This window comes from Erythrolamprus reginae, unplaced genomic scaffold, assembly GCF_031021105.1.
Source record: "Erythrolamprus reginae isolate rEryReg1 unplaced genomic scaffold, rEryReg1.hap1 H_43, whole genome shotgun sequence".
In the NCBI taxonomy this organism is placed as follows: domain Eukaryota; kingdom Metazoa; phylum Chordata; class Lepidosauria; order Squamata; family Dipsadidae; genus Erythrolamprus; species Erythrolamprus reginae.
Window position 1 is genome coordinate 50,994 of NW_027248499.1, and position 22,488 is coordinate 73,481.

Below are 22,488 nucleotides of genomic sequence, written 5' to 3' on the forward strand. Positions count from 1 at the left end.
CAAGAAGGGGGTGGGTGTAAAAATTGCAAGGAATCTCAAAGTGAAGCTTGGAGGAGCTCGGTCGTAGTTCTCCGCCAAGTCAACGTCAAGAGAGATGTTCTAGAGGCCGAAGTTAAACTTCTAAGTAAAGAAGCTGAGGTCACCTGAGGTTGGGCGGTGCTGGCTGTTCCTTGCCTTCTGTGATGCATAGGTAGAGCTATAACAAGCAGGAAGAGGGAGATTGTGATCCCGCTGTATAGAGCGCTGGTGAGACCCCATTTGGAATAATGCTGTGTCCAGTTCTGGAGACCTCACCTGCAAAAAGAGATCGATCAAATTGAACGGGTCCAAAGACGGGCGATAAAAAATGGTGGAAGGTCTTAAGCATAAAACTGATCCGCAAAGACTTCATGAACACCATCTGTCTAGTCTGGAGGACAGAAGGAAAAGGGAGGACACGATCGAAGCATTTAAATATGTTAGAGGGTTAAATAAGGTTCAGGAGGGAAGTGTTTTTAATAGGAAAGTGAACCCAAGAACAAGGGGGCACAATCTGAGTTGGGGGAAAGATCAGAAACCACGTGAGAAAATATTATTTTACTGAAAGAGTAGTAGAGGCTTGGAACAAACATGCAGAAGATGTGGTTGGTAATTCCACAGGAAGTGAATTTAAACATGCCTGGGATAAACACATATCCATCCTAAGATAAAATACAGGCAATAGTATAAGGACAGACTAGATGGACCAGGAGGTCTTTTTCTGCCGTCAATCTTCTATATGTCACCGTTCCTAGGAGAGACATAGCTATGGATGCTCACCACCAGAAGAAAACCTGAATTGGTGACCCTTTTAGCCAAGCAGGTGTTCGCTTTGGCTGAAATCGCTTGTTTGAGAGAGCAGTAGCAATAGTATTTAGAATTATGTACCGCTTCATAGTGCTTTTACAGCCTTCTCTAAGCAGTTTCCAGAATCAGCCCCTTGCCCCCAACAATTTGGGTCCTAATTGGACCCAGCTCGAAAGGACGGAAGGCTGATTCAACCTTGAGCCGGTGGTGGGTTAGCTGAAGGAATCTTGGCTTATACGGAACTTTTCTTTTTCCCGATGTTTAGTATTTAAGCTGCTTGACCACCTCACGTTCTTTGACGGATAAACTCGCCTTTGACGTGGGCCTTCAAGAAGATGCTTCAGGTATGCGGTGCAGACTGAGCTGTCAAGGGAACAATTTCATTTCATTTTTCATTTCATTTTATTGGATTTGTATGCCGCCCTTCTCCGTAGACTCGGGGCGGCTAACAACAGTGGTAAAAACAACATGCGACAATCCAATACTAAGGCAGCTAAAAACCCTTATTTTAAAACCAATCATACATACAAACGTACCATACATAAATTGTAGAAGCCGAGGGGGAAAGAATATCTCAGTTCCCCCATGCCTGACGACAGAGGTTGGGAGCCTGGTGGGTTTTCTTGCAGGATGCAGAGGGTTGGACTAGATGACCTTTGAGGTCCCTCACAGCCCCACAGTTCTGGGATTGTATGGGATGGTTTGAAGGGACGGGGAGGAAGAATTTACCTATCAGTTCCTACATGGGTCCATTCCATTTGTTCCCTTAAAGTAAATGCAGTTTGGGTTAGGTTTTAAATGTATTAATATTTATTTATACTTTATTTATGCTCTGGGCAGCGTACAATTTATGCCTTGTTGTTGTTCTTGTTTTCATTTTTCTTATCCTCCTCATTAGCCAACTACCCAGGTACAAGTAGCCCTTGCAAGCATCCGTTTAGTGAATTGTTAAGGTTATGACAGCTCTATAGAAACAGTGACTTACAGCCTGTCTTCGCACTTAACGGCCATTGGCAGCATCCCCACGGGGCCAAACTTCAGGCAGATGGCTACCGGTAGGCCCAGGTAGTCCTCGACTTACAATGGTTCATTTAGTGACCGTTGAAAGGGACAACCGCACTGAAAGAGCGACTTATGACCATTTTTCACACTTACGACCATTCAAGTGCTTGACCACTGACTTATATTTATAACCGTTGCAGTGTCCTCGGGGTCGTGTGACCAGTTTCCGCGAACTTCCAACCAGCAAAGTCAACGGGGGGAAGCCAAATTCACTTAACAACCAAGTTACGAATTTAAAAATCGCAGTGATTCGCTTAACAAACGTGGCAAGAAAAGCTGTGAAATGGGACTAAAAAAACTCACTTAACACCTTTCCGGCAAAGCCACATAAATTCTGGACCCGATTTTGGTCGTACGTCGAGGACTTTCCTGTGCTTAATGGCATTTGTAGCCTCCTGGGGTTATGCGACCGCCATTTGCAATTTTTTCCCCAGCCAGATAAAACAGAACTGGATTCTCATTCATGAGTCTGGGAGTCACTGGAGTGATTCATTGATTTGCTTGTCAAAAAACAAAAAAAACCCCTGGGCACCGTTTACTTAGCAAGTGCCTTGCTTAGCGACGGAAATTCTTTGCAGTCGTAAGGTGAAGACAACCTGTAACTGAAACTGGGCGCCACGTAGAAGCGGAATTTTGTGACCTGCATGAGTTCTCCAGCTGGGCAGAACTGGACGATAGAAATTTCATTCCGTACCGAGGCCTCCCTCCATGCATAATTTGCATATTTTTGCATAATTTGCATGGTTTACTTTCCGTCTGCATTGAGGCAAGGAGTTAAGGAGCTGCGTGGGATGCCAAAGCATGACGGGACTAACGCCAACGAGCAGGGAAAGGCCCGCCCTTTCCTCCTCGCTTTCCGAAACCACCCTGGCGTTGGCTGCCATCTTTCTCTTCGGAAAGGCTGGCCAACAACACCCATCGTCCCCCGCCAGGTTGACCAGGGGAAGGAATGCTGCATGGCTGTGCTGAAAAGGGGCTTGGATTCTCGGTGGGCGTTTGGACAGCTGCCCATGATTCTTCTGCCTCCCATCCGCAGGGGAAGCCTGTTGGTGGACCATCCACCCGGCCTCGAAGCAGCGGTCAGAAGGGGAGAAAGTGCGCGTGGGGGACGACCTCATCCTCGTCAGCGTCTCCTCTGAGCGGTACCTGGTGTGTATCCAAAATGGCGGCGGTGCCTGTTAACGTATGAGCAGAGTAATCCTGGTTTCCCAAGATTGTGCACACGCAGAAATGTTTAGATTGAGATTAGTTGTGAATAACTACTCAGCCACACAGATACTAACTTGAGTTAAAGTTTTATTTTGAGAAATAACGTATTCAGATCAACAATCTAAAGTCACACACCTAATAAGTCAGAATAACAATCCAAATACAGTAATACCTCATGATACGAACTTAATTGGTGCAAGGAGGAGGTTCGTAAGACGAAAGGTTCGTAAGACGAAACATTGTTTCCCATAGGAAACAATGTAAAGTCAATTAATCCGTGCAACCAACACCACCACCCCAAAAAAAACGGCTTTCCGGCTGTTTTAAAAGGTTGCAGCCGGCCTGGGGGGCTTGCCAGCACCCCCCGCACCCGGGTTCGGGGTGCGGGGGGTGCTGGCAAGCCCCCCAGGCCGGCTGCGACCTTTTAAAACACCCACGCTCTTCCCTCACCCCCGCAAGGCATCGCAGCGACAAGCGGGTTTTTCCGAGGCGGGTCTTATGCGCCCGAGCCGCGTTTCCCCCCACGTCCGGGCCCACGCACCTGTTCCAGCGGGCTATTTTCCGCCGGTAGTAACGCAGCGCCTCCTGCCCGTTGAGCAGCTTCTCGGCCGGCCTCTCAGGGGTGCTGTAGAGCGGGTGCGCGAATAGCCTCCTCAGCTTGGAGTGGGGGGCCTGGCTGCTCAGGTTGGCGGGCGGCCGAGTCCGGAGCTTTGGACCGGCGGCGAGGGCGGCTTCTTCGGCGGGGCAGGAGCATTGGGGCTCAGCCGTCTCCGTGGCCGGACCGAGGCGCCGCCTCATTTGGGGCCAGAGGTGGAAGTAGAAATCGGCGCTGAGCAGCGCCCCGAGAAGCAGCAGAATGAGCAGCCGGTCGCGCCGGGTCCCCAGCATGGTCAGTGCCGGCGGCTGGGTGAGAAGCAGGCCGGGCGCGAAGGCAGTGGCGCACGGGCGATGCCGGGCCGTGGGTGGGAAAGGAAGGCGAGCCACGCGCCTGTTTGGCCGCGAGAGCCCGGGCGAGTCCCGGCAGGGCCTCTGCCCCGCTGCCGCCGCAGGAGCAGGTGGGGAAGCCGAGGCAGGGGAAGCAGCAGGCAGCGCCCCGCTTGTGGCCGAGAGGCAACCGGCTGCATCTTTGCCCGGTGGCCTCTCCCGAGTAGGCAGACCGTGCCGCCTCTGGAAGGATGGATCTGCTCGGGGTGGGAGAGGGAGGGAGGGAGGGAGGGGAGCCGCCACCAGCCTCACCTACTGTACTACCCTCCTTCTCAGCTCAGCAACCGGAGCTCGTCGGAGAGACCGCTTGCCAAAGTCTCTGGCTTTCGGACACGTTGGGCGTTTGTTTGCATCTCGTGATTGACCGGGTGAAATAAAAGATCTAAAAATCCCTTCTCTCCCCAACCCGGATTGAATACGGGTTGGGGAGAGAAGGGATTTTTAGATCTTTTATTTCACCCGGTCAATCACGAGATGCAAACAAACACCCAACGTGTCCGAAAGCCAGAGACTTTGGCTAGAGGTCTCGCCGACGAGAACCGGAGCTCTGGCTTTCGGACACGTTGGGTGTTTGTTTGCATCTCGTGATTGACCGGGTGAAATAAAAGATCTAAAAATCCCTTCTCTCCCCAACCCGTATTCAATACGGGTTGGGGAGACAAGGGATTTTTAGATCTTTTATTTCACCCGGTCAATTACGAGATGCAAACAAACGCCCAACGTGTCCGAAAGCCAGAGACTTTGGCAAGCGGTCTCTCCGACGAGCTCCGGTTGCTGAGCTGAGAAGGAGGGTAGTACAGTAGGTGAGGCTGGTGGCGGCTCCCCTCCCTCCCTCCCTCTCCCACCCCGAGCAGATCCATCCTTCCAGAGGCGGCACGGTCTGCCTACTCGGGAGAGGCCACCGGGCAAAGATGCAGCCGGTTGCCTCTCGGCCACAAGCGGGGCGCTGCCTGCTGCTTCCCCTGCCTCGGCTTCCCCACCTGCTCCTGCGGCGGCAGCGGGGCAGAGGCCCTGCCGGGACTCGCCCGGGCTCTCGCGGCCAAACAGGCGCGTGACTCGCCTTCCTTTCCCACCCACGGCCCGGCATCGCCCGTGCGCCGCTGCCTTCGCGCCCGGCCTGCTTCTCACCCAGCCGCCGGCACTGATCATGCTGGGGACCCGGCGCGACCGGCTGCTCATTCTGCTGCTTCTCGGGGCGCTGCTCAGCGCCGATTTCTACTTCCACCTCTGGCCCCAAATGAGGCGGCGCCTCGGTCCGGCCATGGAGACGGCTGAGCCCCGCTGCTCCTGCCCCGCCGAAGAAGCCGCCCTCGCCGCCTGTCCAAAGCTCCGGACTCGGCCGCCCGCCAACCTGAGCAGCCAGGCCCCCCACTCCAAGCTGAGGAGGCTATTCGCGCACCCGCTCTACAGCACCCCCGAGAGGCCGGCCGAGAAGCTGCTCAACGGGCAGGAGGCGCTGCGTTACTACCGGCGGAAAATAGCCCGCTGGAACAGGTGCGTGGGCCCGGACATGGGGGGAAACGCGGCTCGGGCGCATAAGACCCGCCTCGGAAAAACCCGCTTGTCGCTGCGATGCCTTGCGGGGGCGGGGGTGAGGGAAGAGCGTGGGTGTTTTAAAAGGTCGCAGCCGGCCTGGGGGGCTTGCCAGCACCCACCCGCACCCGGGTTCGGGGTGCGGGTGTTGCTGGCAAGCCCCCCAGGCCAGCTGCGACCTTTTAAAACACCCGCGCCGCTTCCCATGTGTCTCCTGGAGCCGAATGCGGAAGTTCGGCTTTGCTGTTCAGCTTCAGGCTTTGCTGTTCGGCTCCGGGAGACAGCTGCGAAGCGGCGCGGGTGTTTTAAAAGGTCGCAGTCGGCCTGGGGGGCTTCCCAGCAACCTCCCGAACCGAACCCGGGGTTCAGCAAAATTTTGCCTCTTCTTAATGAGTTACGAACCGGCGTTCGGGAGGCTTCTGGGAAGCCCCGCCGCCCGGCTGTTACCTTTTAAAACAGCCGCGCGGCTTCCCAGCAGTCTCCGAACGCAGGTTCGTAACTCGAAAAAAGTTCGTAAGAAGAGGCAAAATTTTTCTGAACCCCGGGTTCGTATCACGAGTTGTTCGTAAGACGAGGGGTTCGTATCTTGAGGTACCACTGTATTACCAAGTACACAGTCTTTCTTTCCAATTGTCTTTGTCATAATCAGTAAACAAACATATCAAGCTTTAAAAACTTTTTAGCTGTAATACATAACTACAGTACAGAGAGATTGCAGAGAAAATGCAGAGCAAACCTAACAGTGAGTAGCCAAACAAAGAGAAGCAGAGAAAGTGACTCAGAGAAATAAGCTATGAACTCTAGCTCCCTCTTGTGGCAGTCTGCAACACCTGCAGCCAATATATTGCCAACCCAACTGGCCAGCTAGGGAATTATGGGTGTTGATGTCTACCTGCCTTAAAGTTGGTTAAGTTGAGATAGCCTGGAAGCCATATTTCACATGGGGCCTTCAGGCCTGCCACAGTCTTCAACTAAAGGGATGATTGATTAGTTACATTTTTAAAATCCATATTACTTTAGAAGTAACTCAAGACATTGAATATAGCTAATATTCCTTCCTAGTCTTGTTATCCTCACAACAACAACCCTCTGAGATGGGCCAAGAGAAAGGGAGCGAGGGATTGGGTCAAAGTCACCCAATTAACTTTCACGCCTAAAGTGTTACTAGAGCTCACTATCTCCTGGCGATTGGCCCAAAGTTAGCCAGTTGCTTTCATTCCTAAAGTGGTACTAGAATTCACAGTCTCCTGGTGATTGGCCCAAAGTCAGCCAATTGCTTTCATGTTTAAGGTGGGACTAGAACTCACTATCTCCTAGTGGTTGGCCCAAAGTCAGCCAGCTAGCTTTCATTCTTAAAGTAATACCAGAACTCACTATCTCCTAGTGATTGGCCCCAATCAGCCAGTTCCTTTCATGTTTAAGGTGGGACTAGAACTCACTGTCTCCTGGGGATTGGCCCAAATTCAATTTATTATTCAATTTCAATTCAATTTATTAGATTTGTATGCCACCCCTCTCCGAAGACTCGGGGCGGCTCACAACAATAATAGTACAATACAGTAATACTTTAACTGAACCTGGTTCTGGGAAACAAGGCAATCTTCCCCCTACCACTCTTTCCTTCTGGGCTGACCATTGATGTGGGTGGCCTTTGTCTTCTCCAGCACTTGTCCACCGCCAGTGGAGAACTTCAAGCCGATGCCTCCTTCATGCAGACACTTTGGAATATGAACCCCATCAGTTCTGGCTGCGAGGAAGGTGCGTACGGGGGCCGGGGGGCATAGAGCTGTGATGGTGAACCTGTGGCATGGGGAGGCCTTTGGCCACAGTCAACCCAACTCCATCCCAATGCGCAGGCTCGCTTCCACAGCCCATGGGCCACCTTTACGGAGAACCTCCACGACATTACCCGAAATGGCTCCCCAACTTCATCCCAATGCGCAGACTCGCTTCCATCTTGCCCTGTTGTCATTTTGGGATCTGGAGATGGTTGTCGACTCACTCTGGCGTCTCCCTCTCTCTTTCTACCCCCAAGGATGTGTGACCGGTGGCCACGTCATGCGCCTCTTCCACGGCCACATGGATGAATGCCTCACCATCTCCACCACGGACCAGAATGAAGAGCAACGCAGGTGGGTTTTCTGAGTAGAGCCTTAAGAAAAAGAGCCTTCTCTGTGGTGGCTCCGACTCTTTGGAATCAACTGCCCCAGAGATCTCCATCCTTCCGGTCTTCCGGAAAACCGTTAAGACCTGGCTTTTCCGGCAGGCCTGGAATAAGGATTGATTGCAAGTATGATAGATTTTGGTAGGATATTATTGTTTTTATTGTATCGCTGATTTAATCGCTATATTTTTCTTGCTGTTGTATTGTTAGCTGCTCTGAGTTCTTTTTGGACTGAGCGGCATATAAATACAAAGTAAGTAAGTACCGTAAGTAAGTCTTTCCTGATAACTTATCAGGAAAGACTTCATGAACTCCATCTGTATAGTCTGGAGGACAGAAGGGAAAGGGGGGACATGACTGAAACATTTAAATGCGTTAAAGGGTTAAATAAGGGGACACAATCTGAGGTTAGTTGGATTCGGATGTTGCATGAAGCCATTAACCAAGTGTGGACTTGGCCTGGCTGAATTCTGGTAGTGGAAGTCCATGAGTCTTAAAGCCGCCACGCTCGGAGACTCCTGCCATAAACAGATCACATAAAGTGGGCTTTTGGCCCCTAGATCCTACTCAAGGATCCGTTAGCCAAGTCCCACCCTCTTTCAAAACTTCCTCCTGCAGGGTGGTGAACTATGAAGGTGGTGCCGTCTGTTCCCAGGCTCGGTCCCTCTGGCGCCTGGAGCCCCTGCGCATCAGGTAGGTTGGGCTTTTCCCCCCCCATGCTTTGGTCTTCATCTTCTCGCTTACTTTGGACCTTCTTACCCCAAGCTGGTGTTTATTTTATTTGTTTGTTTGTTTGTTTGTTTGTTTGTTTGGTTGGTTGGTTGGTTGGTTGGTTGGTTGGTTGGTTGGTTTGGTTGGTTTGTTGGGTTGGTTGGGTTGGTTGGTTGGTTGGTTGGTTGGTTTAGTTGGTTGGTTTGTTGGTTGGTTGGTTGGTTGGTTGGTTGGTTGGTTGGTTGGTTTGATTGGTTGGTTGGTTGGTTGGTTGGTTGGTTTAGTTGGTTGGTTTGGTTGGTTTGGTTGGTTGGTTTGGTGGGTTGGTTGGGTTGGTTGGTTGGTTGGTTGGTTGGTTTAGTTGGTTGGTTGGTTGGTTGGTTTAGTTGGTTGGTTTGGTTGGTTGGTTTGTTTGTTTGGTTGGTTGGGTTGGTTGGGTTGGTTGGTTGGTTGGTTGGTTGGTTTAGTTGGTTGGTTGGTTGGTTGGTTTAGTTGGTTGGTTTGGTTGGTTGGTTTGGTTGGTTTGGTTGGTTGGTTTAGTTGGTTGGTTTGTTGGTTGGTTTGGTTGGTTTGGTTGGTTGGTTGGTTGGTTAGTTAGTTAGTCCAATACACAATGAGGGTTTTAGTGGGTATATATCTATATACACATAGTAAAATACATGATGAAGGTTATAGAGGAGATACTCATAGTAAAATATATCTAAGAAATAATAGAAAAGAAGGTATAGTAATAGAACATACCAATGAAAGAACAGAAGTAGAGATATAGGAATAGAAGAAAGGTATAGGAGATATAGGAGAGCAATAGGACAGAATAGGACAGAAAACAGGCAGAAAAGAAGATTAAATCTGACTGGGGATAGGCTGATCTGTATCTCCGTTGAACTAAATCATGGCTTATCTATAGCTTATGTCAAGGGTGTCAAACTCAATTTCTATTAAGGGCCACATCAGGGCTGTGGTTGACCTCAGAGAGGGCAACTGGGTGGGTGCAGCCAGTTTGATGCCTCTCACTGGGTGTGGCCAACTGGATATTATTATTATTTATTAGATTTGTAGGCATGGTCAGCTTGATGTTACTCCACAAACTTCTGGCATGTTTCCCCTTTGCATTGGGTAGACAGCTGAAGTGGTGCGGGCCGAATCCGACGAAATTGGAGGCCACTTCCAGCCACGGGCCTCGACTTCGACCCCCTTGGCTTGTGGGATCAACCATGTTTAGAAGAGGATATGTCCATCTTTGGAAACCATCTTTGTTTCGTCTACCGTGATGTGCGAAGACATCGACAATGAGATGCCGACCATTTTCAACCAAACGGGGTCTTCCTTATGGTTAAACCTGTCACTCCTTCTGTCCTCAACAGCTGGAGCGGCAGCCACATGAAGTGGGGCCAACCGTTTCGTGTCCGTCACGTCACCACGGGACGCTACTTGGCCCTGACGGAGGAGAAGGGGCTGGTGGTGGTGGATGCTGAGAAGGCCAACACCAAAGTAACGTCGTTCTGCTTCCGGGTCTCAAAGGTGAGAGGTCGCCTGGTGTCAGGGACTGATTTCTGCCCACAAAGGGCTTCACAAGAGTGTCCAGTTCTCTTGGAGAGATTGAAAGTGTCCTAAAGCAGTGTTTCCCAACCTTGGCAACTTGATTTGATTTTATTTGATTTATTGGATTTATATGCCGCCCCTCTCCGCAAACTCGGGGCGGCTCACAACAAGGTAAAAACAATACATAATAACAAATCCAATAACCACCAATCCAATTACAATTTAAGCTAAAAAAATCATAAAAAACAACCCCAGAATATGAAAAAACAAGCACACAATCAATCTAACACCAAAACAACATGGGCAAGGGGGAGATGTCTCAGTTCCCCCATGCCTGACGGCAGAGGTGGGTTTTAAGGAGTTTGCGAAAGGCAAGGAGGGTGGGGGCAATCCTAATCTCAGGGGGGAGCTGGTTCCAGAGGGTCGGAGCCACCACAGAGAAGGCTCTTCCCCTGGGTCCCGCCAGACGGCATTGTTTAGTCGATGGGACCCGGAGAAGGCCCACTCTGTGGGACCGAACCGGTCGCTGGGATTCGTGCGGCAGAAGGCGGTCCCTGAGGTAATCTGGTCCGGTGCCATGAAGGGCTTTATAGGTCATAACCAACACTTTGAATTGTGACCGGAAACTGATCGGCAACCAATGCAGACTGCGGAGTGTTGGAGTAATATGGGCACACTTAGAGAAGCCCATGATTGCTCTCGCAGCTGCATTCTGCACGATCTGAAGTTTCCGAACACTTTTCAAAGGTCGCCCCATGTAGAGAGCATTACAGTAGTCGAACCTCGAGGTGATGAGGGCATGAGTGACCGTGAGCAGTGACTCCCGGTCCAAATAGGGTCGCAACTGGTGCACCAGGCGAACCTGGGCAAATGTCCCCCTCGCCACAGCTGAAAGATGTTTCTCTAATGTGAGCTGTGGGTTGAGGAGGACGCCCAAGTTGCGGACCCTCTCTGAGGGGGTCAATAATTCCCCCCCCAGGGTAATGGATGGATAGATGGAATTGTCCTTGGGAGGCAAGACAGCCACTCCGTCTTGTCTGGATTGCATTCGCTGGCTGGGGAATTCTGGGAGTTGAAGTCCAGATATCTTCAAGTTGCCAAGGTTGGGGAACACTGCCGTAAAGAACACAAACTCAATCCCAGAGTCCTTTGGGAGTTGGGCAGCATATAAATTAAATTAATAAACAAGCCTTTCTCGTCTGGAACTTAGGAGTCCACACATCTGGAATGGCCCAGATTGAGAAATGTAAATGTAGGTTTTTCAGATGTGGAATGCTTGGTGCTATTCAAGCTTAGTTAGTATCCTTAGTATCCTCAGATTTTTATCAATATTGATTGTTTCTTCATTGCTTATTTGACCCCCCCTATAACATTCATTAAATATTGTATCACATGATTCTTGACAAATGTGTCTTTTTCTTTTATGTACGCTGAGAGCATCTGCACCAAGACAAATTCCTCGTGTTTCCAATCACATTTGGCCAATAAAATTATATTCTATTCTATTCTAGTCTAGTCTAGTTGTTTACGTGTAGACGTTTCACTACTCAACTAGGTAATTTCATCAGGGCCTTTCTTTCACAAGGGCCCGTAGTGAGTAAGCGGAGCCCTCCTCTTACATTTGTGTTTTAAATATCTCCGCATTTTGGGACAGTGATGGCGAACCTATCGCACAGGTAGCACATGGAGCTGTAGCTGCTGGCACGTGAGCCATTACCCTAGCTCAGCCCCAATGGCCATGTGCATGCCGGACCGCTGATTTTTGTTTCACCTGGAGCATTTTCGCCTTCCGGAGAGTCTCCAGGGGGATGGGGGTGGGCAATTTTGCCTCTGGAGCCTGGGGAGGGTGAAAAATAGGGCCTACCAGGCGCACCAGAATTTGGGAAATGGCTGCTTGAGGCCTCTAGAGAGCCTGGGGGGGTATAGGCCATTTTTGCCGTCCCCAGGCATTGAATTATGGGTGTGGGCACTCATGCATGCGCTATAGCACACACACACACACACACACATGCTTTCGGCACCCGAGAAATCCCCTGGTTTAGGGGATTTCACCAGAAATTTTGTAGGAGAAAGAATGGCAGAAACTGGGGGCGGTGTTAAAAGAGGGATCTGCCTAGAATCCTTAGATAGTCACAAACGAACCTCCCTTCAATTCCACTGACATTTATCCAATGCCAAGCAGGTGCTAACCTCGGTTGAGAAGAGTCCTCTGCGTAGGCCTTGGAGCAATAACTCGGTTCCGTCGGATCTTCCCGTGCGGATCTGGCCTTTCCTGCCAGACATCGTCTTCTCCTTCCTCTCTTTCAGGAAAAGCTAGACGTGGCCCCGAAACGAGACGTGGAAGGCATGGGCTCCCCGGATATCAAATACGGAGAGTCCATGTGCTTCGTGCAACACGTCGACAGTGGCCTCTGGCTGACCTACGCTGCCGCCGACGCCAAGGCCATGCGTCTGGGCGTGCTCAAAAGAAGGGTAAGTCGTGGCGGGCGGGCTTCATTTACTTATTTATTTATTAAAATCCTATGCAGGGAGGGAGGAGGGAGGAGGCGGTCCCGTAAAAACGTGACGCAAGAGGAAGTGGACCGGCAGCAAGATAAGTTAGAAGCCACTCCTGGCGCATGGAGCATGTGTGCGCTGGTTTCGTTGCTGGGGATGGGCGTGGATGCCTGCCTGCCCCTTCTGCGGCCTGGTTCTGAACGGCTTGAGGCCTGGTCGGGGGCCACGTCCCAGGGATTGGGGACTAGAACACTTCCAAGGCTCCTTCTGGGTTAAGGATCTGATGAGCCTTTCTTAGCGCATCTCTGCACATCCACAGGCTATCCTGCATCAGGAAGGACATATGGACGATGCCCTCTCGCTGACCCGCTGCCAACGCGAGCAATCCCAAGCCGCACGGATGATTTACAGCACGTCGGGGCTTTATAACCAGTTCATCAAGTAAGCGTCACCAGGGTCCTTTTTCCTGGGGTCACCAGGGACTAGCTTCTTGGGATAAATAAACACATTTATTTACTATTTATTTATTACATTTATTTATTATTTATGTATACATTTGTTTATTACTTATTTATTAGATTTGTAGGCCGCCCACTCTCGAGAGACACTCAGGGCGTCTTACAGCAAAATAAATAAATAAAGACTTTATTATTGTCATTGTACTCCTCCACTCCCAAAACAATACCCTTCGCAACTAGACTTACAAAGCTTAGAACTACGACGCCTTAAACCCGACCTAAGCACAGCCCATAAAATCATCTGCTCCAGCGTCCTTCCTGTCAATGACTACTTCAGCTTCAACCACAACAACACACGAGCACACAACAGATACAAACTTAAAGTAAACCGCTCCAAAGTCGACTGCAGGAAATAAGATTTTAGTAACCGAGTAGTTGGTGCGTGGAACTCACTGCCGGACTCTGTAGTATCATCACCTAACCCCCAAAACTTTACCCTTGGATTATCCACTGTTGACCTCTCCCAATTCCTAAGAGGTCAGTAAGGGGCGTGCATAAGTGCACCAGCGTGCCTTCCGTCCCCTGTCCTAATGTTTCCCTCTTACTAGTATCCTATATATAAACATTGTCATATCTTGGTATACTATACTTGATTAAATAAATAAATACATACATACATACATACATACATACATACATACATGAGTGTTTTTAATCAAGGGTTTTTAACTGTTTTGCTTTTTTAATCATTGGATTTGTATTTTGTATTCCTGTTGTGAGCCGGAGAGGGTCGGCATACAAATCAAATCAAATCAAATCAAATAAATAAATAAATAAATAAAAAATACATACATACATACATACATACATACATACATACATATATGAGTGTTTTTAATCAAGGGTTTTTAACTGTTTTGCTTTTTTAATCATTGGATTTGTATTTTGTATTCCTGTTGTGAGCCGGAGAGGGGCGGCATACAAATCTAATAAATAAATAATAAATAAATACATACATGCATGCACACATACAGTATACCCACACAACAAAATTCAAATTTTCAGGAAGTGCAGCCTCTTCTGTGCCTTCTTCACTAGCGTGTTAACATTCGTAGTTCACGAGAGGGCCTCCAAGATATAAAAATTCCCAGAATTTTAAAACGACCAACCCTCTCCGACTGCTGCTGTTAGTCTCTTGACTCCTGCTTTGCTCCATCCCCCAGAGGCCTGGACACCCTGCTTGGGAAGGCCAAGTCCAGCACGCCGGTGACTCTCCCCATCGAAGGGGTGATTCTCAGCCTGCAGGATCTCATCAACTACTTCCAGCATCCCGAGGAAGAACTCCAGCACGAAGAGAAGCAGACCAAACTCCGGTCCCTAAAGAACAGGCAGAACCTCTTCCAAGAGGAGGTAAGCAAGTCACACTGATTAAAGGAAGACAATATTGTGTTCGTTAGTATGTCTCGGCACGAAATCTTCAACACACATTAAGCCGAGTTGTTGTGGTGTAGGTAATGTGGGTTAGCCAGACAATGACTCAGACTTAGTATCAACGTATATGCAACAATATTATTATTTACAAATATACAGAATCGACAAGATAATACTCTAATAGTTTACAAACCACGCACACAGCAAGAATACAGCTCATGGGAACGGTGTTGGCGCCCTCTTGTGGCCAACCAGTAATATTTCCTTAAGGGTGCAGTCTTTATATTTTACAGACTAACATTGTTAGTTACTGTATGGCAACACCCAAGTAGGTTACATACAATGTATTAATAGGGGTTTCGTTCTGGGGGCTGTGAACAGAACTGGAACCATTTGGCCTTAAGCTGGGCGGGGGGTCTCTGCTGTTTTCCAGGGCATGATCACCCTCGTCCTGAATTGCATCGACCGTCTCAATGTTTACAGCACAGCCGCACACTTTGCTGAGTTCGCTGGCGAGGATGCAGCCGAGTCTTGGAAGGAGATTGTGAACTTGCTCTACGAACTATTGGGTGAGTCGAGTTGCGAACGGGATGCCAACGTATTTGGGTGACCTGTGCTAAGTGTTAAGGACAGTGAAGGGCTACCAAAATTTTTACTACCACACTGTGGGCGTGGCTTATGCAATTTCTTTCAACATCTTTCAGTGCAAATTGGGTGCTCTGGGGTGGAGCTCCATTTTCACTACCCCACTGCGTTCCCCCTCGTCCGGGCAGTAACCCACCCCTGGTTAAGGAGTATGTACAAACTGAATACAGTGATACCTCGTTTTACACACGCCTCATCATACAAACCTTTCGAGATACAAACCTGGGGTTTAAGATTTTTTTGCCTCTTCTTACAAACTATTTTCACCTTACAAACCCACCACCACCACTGGGAATGCCAGCCTCTGGACTTCCGTTGCCAGCAAAGCACCTGTTTTTGCGCTGCTGGGATTCCCCTGAGGCTCCCCTCCATGGGAAACCCCACCTCTGGATGGAAGTCCGGAGGTGGGGTTTCCCAGCGAGGGGAGCATCAGTGAAATCGCAGCATCGCAAAAACACAGAGGTCCAGAGTTGGGGTTTCGAGGACTTCAGTGTTTTTGCAATGCTGCGATTTCACTGATGCTCCCCTCGCTGGGAAACCCCACCTCCGGACTTCCGTTGCCAGCGAAGCGCCCGTTTTTGCGATGCTGAGATTCCCCTGCAGCATCGCAAAAACACAGAATTCCGGAGGTGGTGTTTCCCATGGAGGGGAACCTCAGGGGAATCCCAGCAGCGCAAAAATGGGCCCTCCGGCTGGCAAAAGGGGTGAGTTTTGGGCTTGCATGCATTAATCGCTTTTCCATGGATTCCTATGGGAAACATTGTTTCGTCTTACAAACTTTTCACCTTAAGAACCTTGTCCCGGAACCAATTAAGTTTGTAAGACAAGGTATCACTGTATTCATACTACTCACAAGCAATATCACACTGGAAATATCCACACTAGAAACCTCACACTTAGAACCTCACACTGGGCCTATAACCAATGCTAAGGAGTGTGCGGAGTAATCTCTTAGTAGATACACATACACAGAGGAAACGTGGAAGTTTTGCAGATATCCCGCTGATAGTCCAGAGATACTACTAATAATTCAGTGATACAATCCAGATACATTCAGTATATAACATATTATTTACTTTGGCAAATATCTTAGCCAAGAACAATCCTAGCAGTACTGGTCTGCTGCCCCCACCAGGGGTTGGGGGACGCAGTGGAGGTTCTGACTGGTACGTACGGTCGACGCCATCGTACTAGTAAGGAAAATTGAGATGCGCGCACAACTCTGTGTCTTCGGTGTGCAAGCACAAGAAGCAAAATCTGATGAGGGGACACACACAGGCGCACGAGATTTCGATGTTCTTTTGCTTCTGCGCATGCCAAAACTCTCCAAACTCTCCCACACGCGCACCAGGAGCGGGAGCAGCAACCCCCGCCTGGATCCCACCCTACCTCACACTGACTGGGGGATTCTGGGAAATGGCCAAGATGGAGACACACAGCGCCAGAGGACGAGGTTAAACAACAGGCTAAATAACGTTTTTGTCGTGGGCCTAACCATCGTCTTGCCTTCCGGCCACGCAGCCTCGCTGATCCGTGGGAACCGTTCCAACTGCGCCCTCTTCTCCAACAACCTGGACTGGGTGGTCAGCAAACTGGACCGACTGGAGGCGTCCTCTGGTGAGCATATGGGGAATTGCAAGTTCGGCTCCAATTCAAGAGCCGTGGTTGTGGGTGGCACAGGGGTGAGAATGAAGGATGGCGCAGGCTAACTCTGCCCACTGCCAGCAGTTCGATCCCGACCGGCTCAAGGTTGACTCGAGGCCTTCTGGGGTAAAATGAGGACCCGGATACTGTGAAGCGGCATATAAGTCTTAAGTGTTGCCGCTTGCTAGGGGGGGCTTCCCCTCCCCAGGCAGGAAGGGAGCGAGGCTGCTTGGTAGTCTCCCTGAAACCTCTGCTGTTCCTGGAAAACAGGTCCCTTTCTCAGGATAAGGATCTCCTTTAATTTTCAAGTGGATAGTCCCTCAGATACAACTATTCACCGTCTTCTGCCACCTACCTACCGGCAACCAAGCACGGGGTCGGCCTTCTACAGGCCCCGTTGGCCAAACAATGCCGTTTGGCCAGGCCATGTGGAAGGGCCTTCTCTGTGGTGGCTCCGGCTCTCTGGAATCAATTACCCACGGAGACTCGTACCGCCCCCCACCCTCCTAACCTTCTGGAAGGCTGTGAAAATATGGCCCTGCTGGTAGGCCTGGGGCTCAGCTCCGACCAAAAAGAATGAATGTTTATTGAATGATTGTTTTACTTCTGAGGTTTTAACTGTTTTATATTGTTATTGTTATATTATATTATTTTATTATTGTACGCCCCCGAGAGTCTGCAAGTAGTTGAGCGGCTTATAAATTGAATTGAATTAAATTATTTGTTTAGTGAACCTTTTGAAATGACGGTTGCCGAGTCCCCGTGGATGGGTGGCGGGGGGGAGATGTCACGCAATCCCTTTGTACGACCTTCACACAGACAAAGTCAGCGGGGAAGCCAGATTCACTTAACAACCGTGTCATGAACTTAACCGCGGTAGTGATTCACTGAGCAACGGTGGCAATTGAGGTCATAAAACAGGGGCACAGCTCACCCGACAGCTCTTTTTGCTTGATCACAGAAATTTTCAACCCGTTTATTATGGTTGTAAGCTGAGGACTTACCTGGTTTGTGTGATTTGTTTCCCTAGATTTGAAGAAGGCCCCTGGCGGCCGCTTTAAGTTGCACATTCTTGCCAAGGGAAGGACTTAATTAATCTTAATTAAATAGGAAAAACACCAAACAAACTTCATCCTTCACCTCTTTTTTTCCTCCTCGATCTCATTCTTCAGGCATTTTGGAGGTCTTATATTGTGTCCTCATTGAAAGTCCAGAAGTGCTGAATATCATCCAGGAAAACCACATCAAATCCATCATCTCCCTCCTGGACAAACACGGACGCAACCACAAGGTGGGTGGCGGTGAGCTTGACCCGTGCTTGCGGATTTCTTCCGCCCTTCCTCCATTTCGTGGCAAGCAAGGCTGGATACAAGTGGGGAGGTTCAACTCCCAGAATTCCACAGTCCACGGGGCATTGTATTGTATAGTTGCTCGCCCCCTGCCTTAAATTCTGCTCTGTGGAGTAGTTGCTTCTCAACATATCGTGAGGATGAAGTTCATTTTCATGCCTCATTTAGGGCCCTATTTTTCCCCCTAGGGCCTTTTGGGGACCCTAAGGAACAATGTTCATGGAATCCTGAGGCTAAGAGTAGAGTTTGGATGTTTAGTGAGGACTAGAAACCTATTCTAATTCTAATTCTACTCCTGTTTTGTTCTATTCTATTGTCTATTCTCTATTAGAAACATGGAAACATAGAAGACTGATGGCAGAAAGTCCATCTAGTCTGCCCTTATTCTATTCTATTCTATTCTATTCTACCCTACCGAACCCCACTCTACCCTACCCTACCCTACTTAACTCTACTCTACTTAACCCTACTCTACTCTACACTCTACTCTACTTAACCCTTCTCTACTCTAATCTACTCTACTACAACCCATCCCAGCATAGCACAACTCAACCCAACCCATCCAATCCAACCCAACCCAACTCAACGATGGCTGTTCCCTTCTTCCCTTGGCAGGTGCTGGATGTCCTCTGCTCTCTGTGTGTCTGCAACGGGGTGGCCGTCCGCTCCAATCAAAACCTGATCACTGAAAACCTGTTGCCGGGGAGAGATCTTCTCTTGCAGACTAAGCTTATCAATTACGTCACCAGGTAGCCGCTTGGCCCTCTTTGATGTCCCTCTGCAGTGGGTCTCCTGGGGCTGGGCTGGAGAAGAAAGAGACATCAAGGATAGATCTTGGGGTGGGGTTACACAATGGAGTTGAGGTGGACACTTGTATTTAATCTAATGACCACCTCTAGGATAGCACCCACCACCACCACCCTCCAGACCCCAGGCCAACCAGCAAAGCCAGGATTTATTTTATTTATTTATTTTGTCAAGTACGTATTGGTGGTACACAAAGATATAATAATATTTATATAAATGATACTAGTAAGAGAGAAACATTAGGGCAGGGAACGGAAGGCATGCTGGTGCACTTATGCACGCCCCTTACTGACCTCTTAGGAATCGGGAGAGGTCAACAGTGGACAGTCTAAGCAGGGTAAAGTTTTGGGGGTTAGGTCATGATACTACAGAGTCAGGTAGTGAGTTCCACGCATCAACTACTCGGTTACTAAAGTCATATTTCCTGCAGTCGAGTTTAGAGCAGTTTACTTTAAGTTTGTGTCTGTTGTGTGCAGTGTGTTGTTATGTTTAAAGCTGAAGTAGCTGTTGACAGGAAGGACGCTGTAGTAGATGATTTTATGGGCTATGCTTGGATCATGTTTAAGGCAACGCAGTTCTAAGCTTTCTAAGCCTAAGATTGTAAGTCTACTTGCGTAGGGTATTCTGTTGTGAGTGGAGGTGTGGAGGTTCTTCTAGTAAAGTCTCTCTGGACATTTTCTAGAGTGTTTATGTCCAAAATGTGGTGTGGATCTTAAGATCCCTAATGGAAGACCAGAAGGGTGGGAAGTCTGTAGAAATTCACAAGTCATCTAGGACAGTGTTTCCCAACTTTGGCAACTTGAAGATATCTGTACTTCAATTCGCTGGCTGGGGAATTCTGGGAGTTGAAGTCCAGATATCTTCAAGTTGCCACGGTTGGGAAACACTGACCTAGGACATGGTTGTCCCAAAGGTGCTTTTTCAAGAGGCAGTTGGACTTTCCACCTGAGTAGATTACAGGAATCAGGAGTGCTGCTCAGGTGACCCTGGGGACTTATTTATAAATGTCCACTTGGCTTTTGGAGACCGTCCAAGGCCCGGTTTCTTCTTCCTCCATGTTCTCAGTTTTCCATGTCCATCCTTTCTTTTCCCTCTCTTCTCTTCCCTCGGCAGTATGCGCCCCAACATTTTTCTGGGCACCCACGAAGGATCCACCCAGTACAAGAAGTGGTATTACGAGATGATTGTGGACTCGGTGGAGCCTTTTGTGACCGCCCAGGCCACGCATTTGCGCGTCGGCTGGGCCATGGCGGATGGCTATAGCCCCTACCCAGGGGGTGGCGAAGGCTGGGGGGGCAACGGCGTCGGGGACGACCTTTATTCTTTCGGCTTTGATGGTCTCCACCTGTGGTCAGGTGAGTTCCGTTGCATCCGTGGCCGATTTGGTCGGGGCAAATGGGTTTGATGTGAAAGAGGAGGATTCAGAATATTATAATGTTTGGGGGGAAATTTTATGCTTGGATGGAAAATAAATATGGGTGATAGGTAAGTTTCACCAATTAAAAGAGGAAGAAAATGAAAAGTTAAAGAGGTGTGACCCAGGTGACAAATTCATTTTATTTGTTTGTTTGGTGGTTTGTTTATTTCTACTCCGCTCTGCTCCAGTATAAAATCAAACACTGATTTCAGGGTTCAACAAAATATAAGACAGGGTATTATTGAACGGGTCCAAAGTTGGGCTACAAGAATGGTGGAAGGTCTTAAGCATAAAACGTATCAGGAAAGACTTCATGAACTCAATCTGTATAGTCTGGAGGACGGAAGGGAAAGGGGGGACATGATCGAAACATTTAAATACGTTAAAGGGTTAAATAAGGCTCAGGAGGGAAGAGTTTTTAATAGGAAAGTGAACACAAGAACAAGGGGACACAGTCTGAAGTTAGTTGGGGGAAAGATCGGAAGCAACGTGAGAAATTATTATTTCACTGAAAGAGTAGTAGATCCTTGGAACAAACTTCCAGCAGACGTGGTTGGTAAATCCAGAGTAACCGAATTTAAACATGCCTGGGATAAACACAGATCCATTGTAAGATAAAATACAGGAAATAGTATAAGGGCAGACTAGATGGACCAGGAGGTCCTTTTCTGCCGTCAGTCTTTTATGTTTCTATGTTTCTATTTGGGGGGAAACACGATAGAGTTAATAATAATTGATAGAATTAAATTCATTAAGATGATGATTGTCACGGTATTCATATTACATATTTAATATATCAGTATTGGTATTAAGCTAATAGATTAAATAATGGATAGGGCTACAAACTCTAATTGTTGTTGCACTGTTTAATGAAAGGTGGATAATTTGTATATATATATTTTTAAAAAATACGTTTTTTAAATTTTTTTTAAAAAAGATTTTAAAAATTTTTCTAAAAAGATCATTTAAGCCCATCTCACTTTCCGACCTTCGGCTCTTCAGCTGTGTCCTTCTCGGAGTGACTTCCCTTTCTGTCTGTATTCCGCTCTGTGCAGGGCGCGTGGCTCGGGCCGTGGCATCCCCTGGGCAGCACATGCTGGGGGCGGACGACGTGGTGAGCTGCTGTCTGGATTTGAGTGTGCCCAGCATCTCTTTCCGCATCAATGGCTTCCCGGTGCAGGGCATGTTTGAGAACTTCAATCTGGACGGCCTTTTCTTCCCCGTCATCAGCTTCTCGGCGGGCATCAAGTAAGTTTGATCCCTGCCACCACCACCGCCACCACGCCAGGTAGGATGAAAATGAGGCCTACAGATCTCCCTCGACTTACAACCAATCCATTTAATGATCAATATCAATCAATATCAACTTTATTTGATTAGTCAATCGACCATATCAAACCGAGGAAAAGGACCACATCGGTCGTCATAAAACTGTGACTGGTTAAAATACAATAAAATCGGCTAAAATAGAGGGAATTTGAATAAATAATAAGTTAAAATGCAGTATAATATGCTAAAATTGAGTAGTAAAACATGAGAATATAACTCGTGCAAAGGATTATATTAAACAAATCTAAGATACTGATATAAAATATTCTTAAGTGAGTTCAAAACTACAACAAGACTGAGAAAAGTGATTTACCACCATTGTTTACTCTCACGACCGTTGCAACATCCCCATGTTCAAAATTCGGACATTTCACGACAGGCAGGCCTTGATTAAACGACCAAAGTTGGTACTGAAACTGAAATCTCTGATTTAATTTTTTGTATTAATTTATCGGCGTATAAAATAGGGGGGGGAGAAAACCACGGAAAAGTACAAATAGCCGTGAGAGTGAATCACGCTTCTGGCTCCCTCTTGTGGCCATCCGTAACACTGGCTCTTAAAGCAATAGTGTTCTAACACATGTAAGCATCCATTGCTGATTGATTTTATATATTGCCAAACCCAACTAGTTGTGCATAATACATTGCTTTCCCTTCCTGCCAGAGTGCGGTTCCTTCTGGGGGGGCGCCACGGAGAGTTCAAATTCCTGCCGCCCCCAGGCTACGCTCCCTGCTACGAGGGCGTCCTCCCCCGGGAGAAGATGCGCGTGGAGCCCATCAAGGAGTACAAGCACGACATCAATGGCTTCCGGAACCTCCTGGGGCCGACCCAGTCCTTGTCCCACACCTCCTTCACCCCCTACCCTGTGGATACCATCCAGG

The 22,488-nt window shown here is 48.5% G+C and overlaps 1 protein-coding gene across 1 annotated transcript in view; it reads left to right on the top strand.

Annotated features, from left to right (window-relative positions):
- Positions 1–22,488, top strand: part of LOC139155673 (ryanodine receptor 1-like) — a 141,681-nt gene that overhangs the window by 16,371 nt on the left and 102,822 nt on the right. The window contains exons 5-20 of the mRNA XM_070730915.1: positions 1,091–1,169; positions 2,924–3,036; positions 7,278–7,371; positions 7,649–7,745; positions 8,396–8,470; positions 9,853–10,009; positions 12,338–12,502; positions 12,846–12,967; positions 14,208–14,394; positions 14,849–14,984; positions 16,582–16,677; positions 17,877–17,995; positions 18,669–18,802; positions 19,974–20,215; positions 21,333–21,525; positions 22,271–22,487. Of these exons, the coding sequence (XP_070587016.1) occupies positions 1,091–1,169; positions 2,924–3,036; positions 7,278–7,371; positions 7,649–7,745; positions 8,396–8,470; positions 9,853–10,009; positions 12,338–12,502; positions 12,846–12,967; positions 14,208–14,394; positions 14,849–14,984; positions 16,582–16,677; positions 17,877–17,995; positions 18,669–18,802; positions 19,974–20,215; positions 21,333–21,525; positions 22,271–22,487 (2,226 nt within the window). The remainder of the gene's footprint in view (positions 1–1,090; positions 1,170–2,923; positions 3,037–7,277; positions 7,372–7,648; positions 7,746–8,395; positions 8,471–9,852; positions 10,010–12,337; positions 12,503–12,845; positions 12,968–14,207; positions 14,395–14,848; positions 14,985–16,581; positions 16,678–17,876; positions 17,996–18,668; positions 18,803–19,973; positions 20,216–21,332; positions 21,526–22,270; position 22,488) is intronic.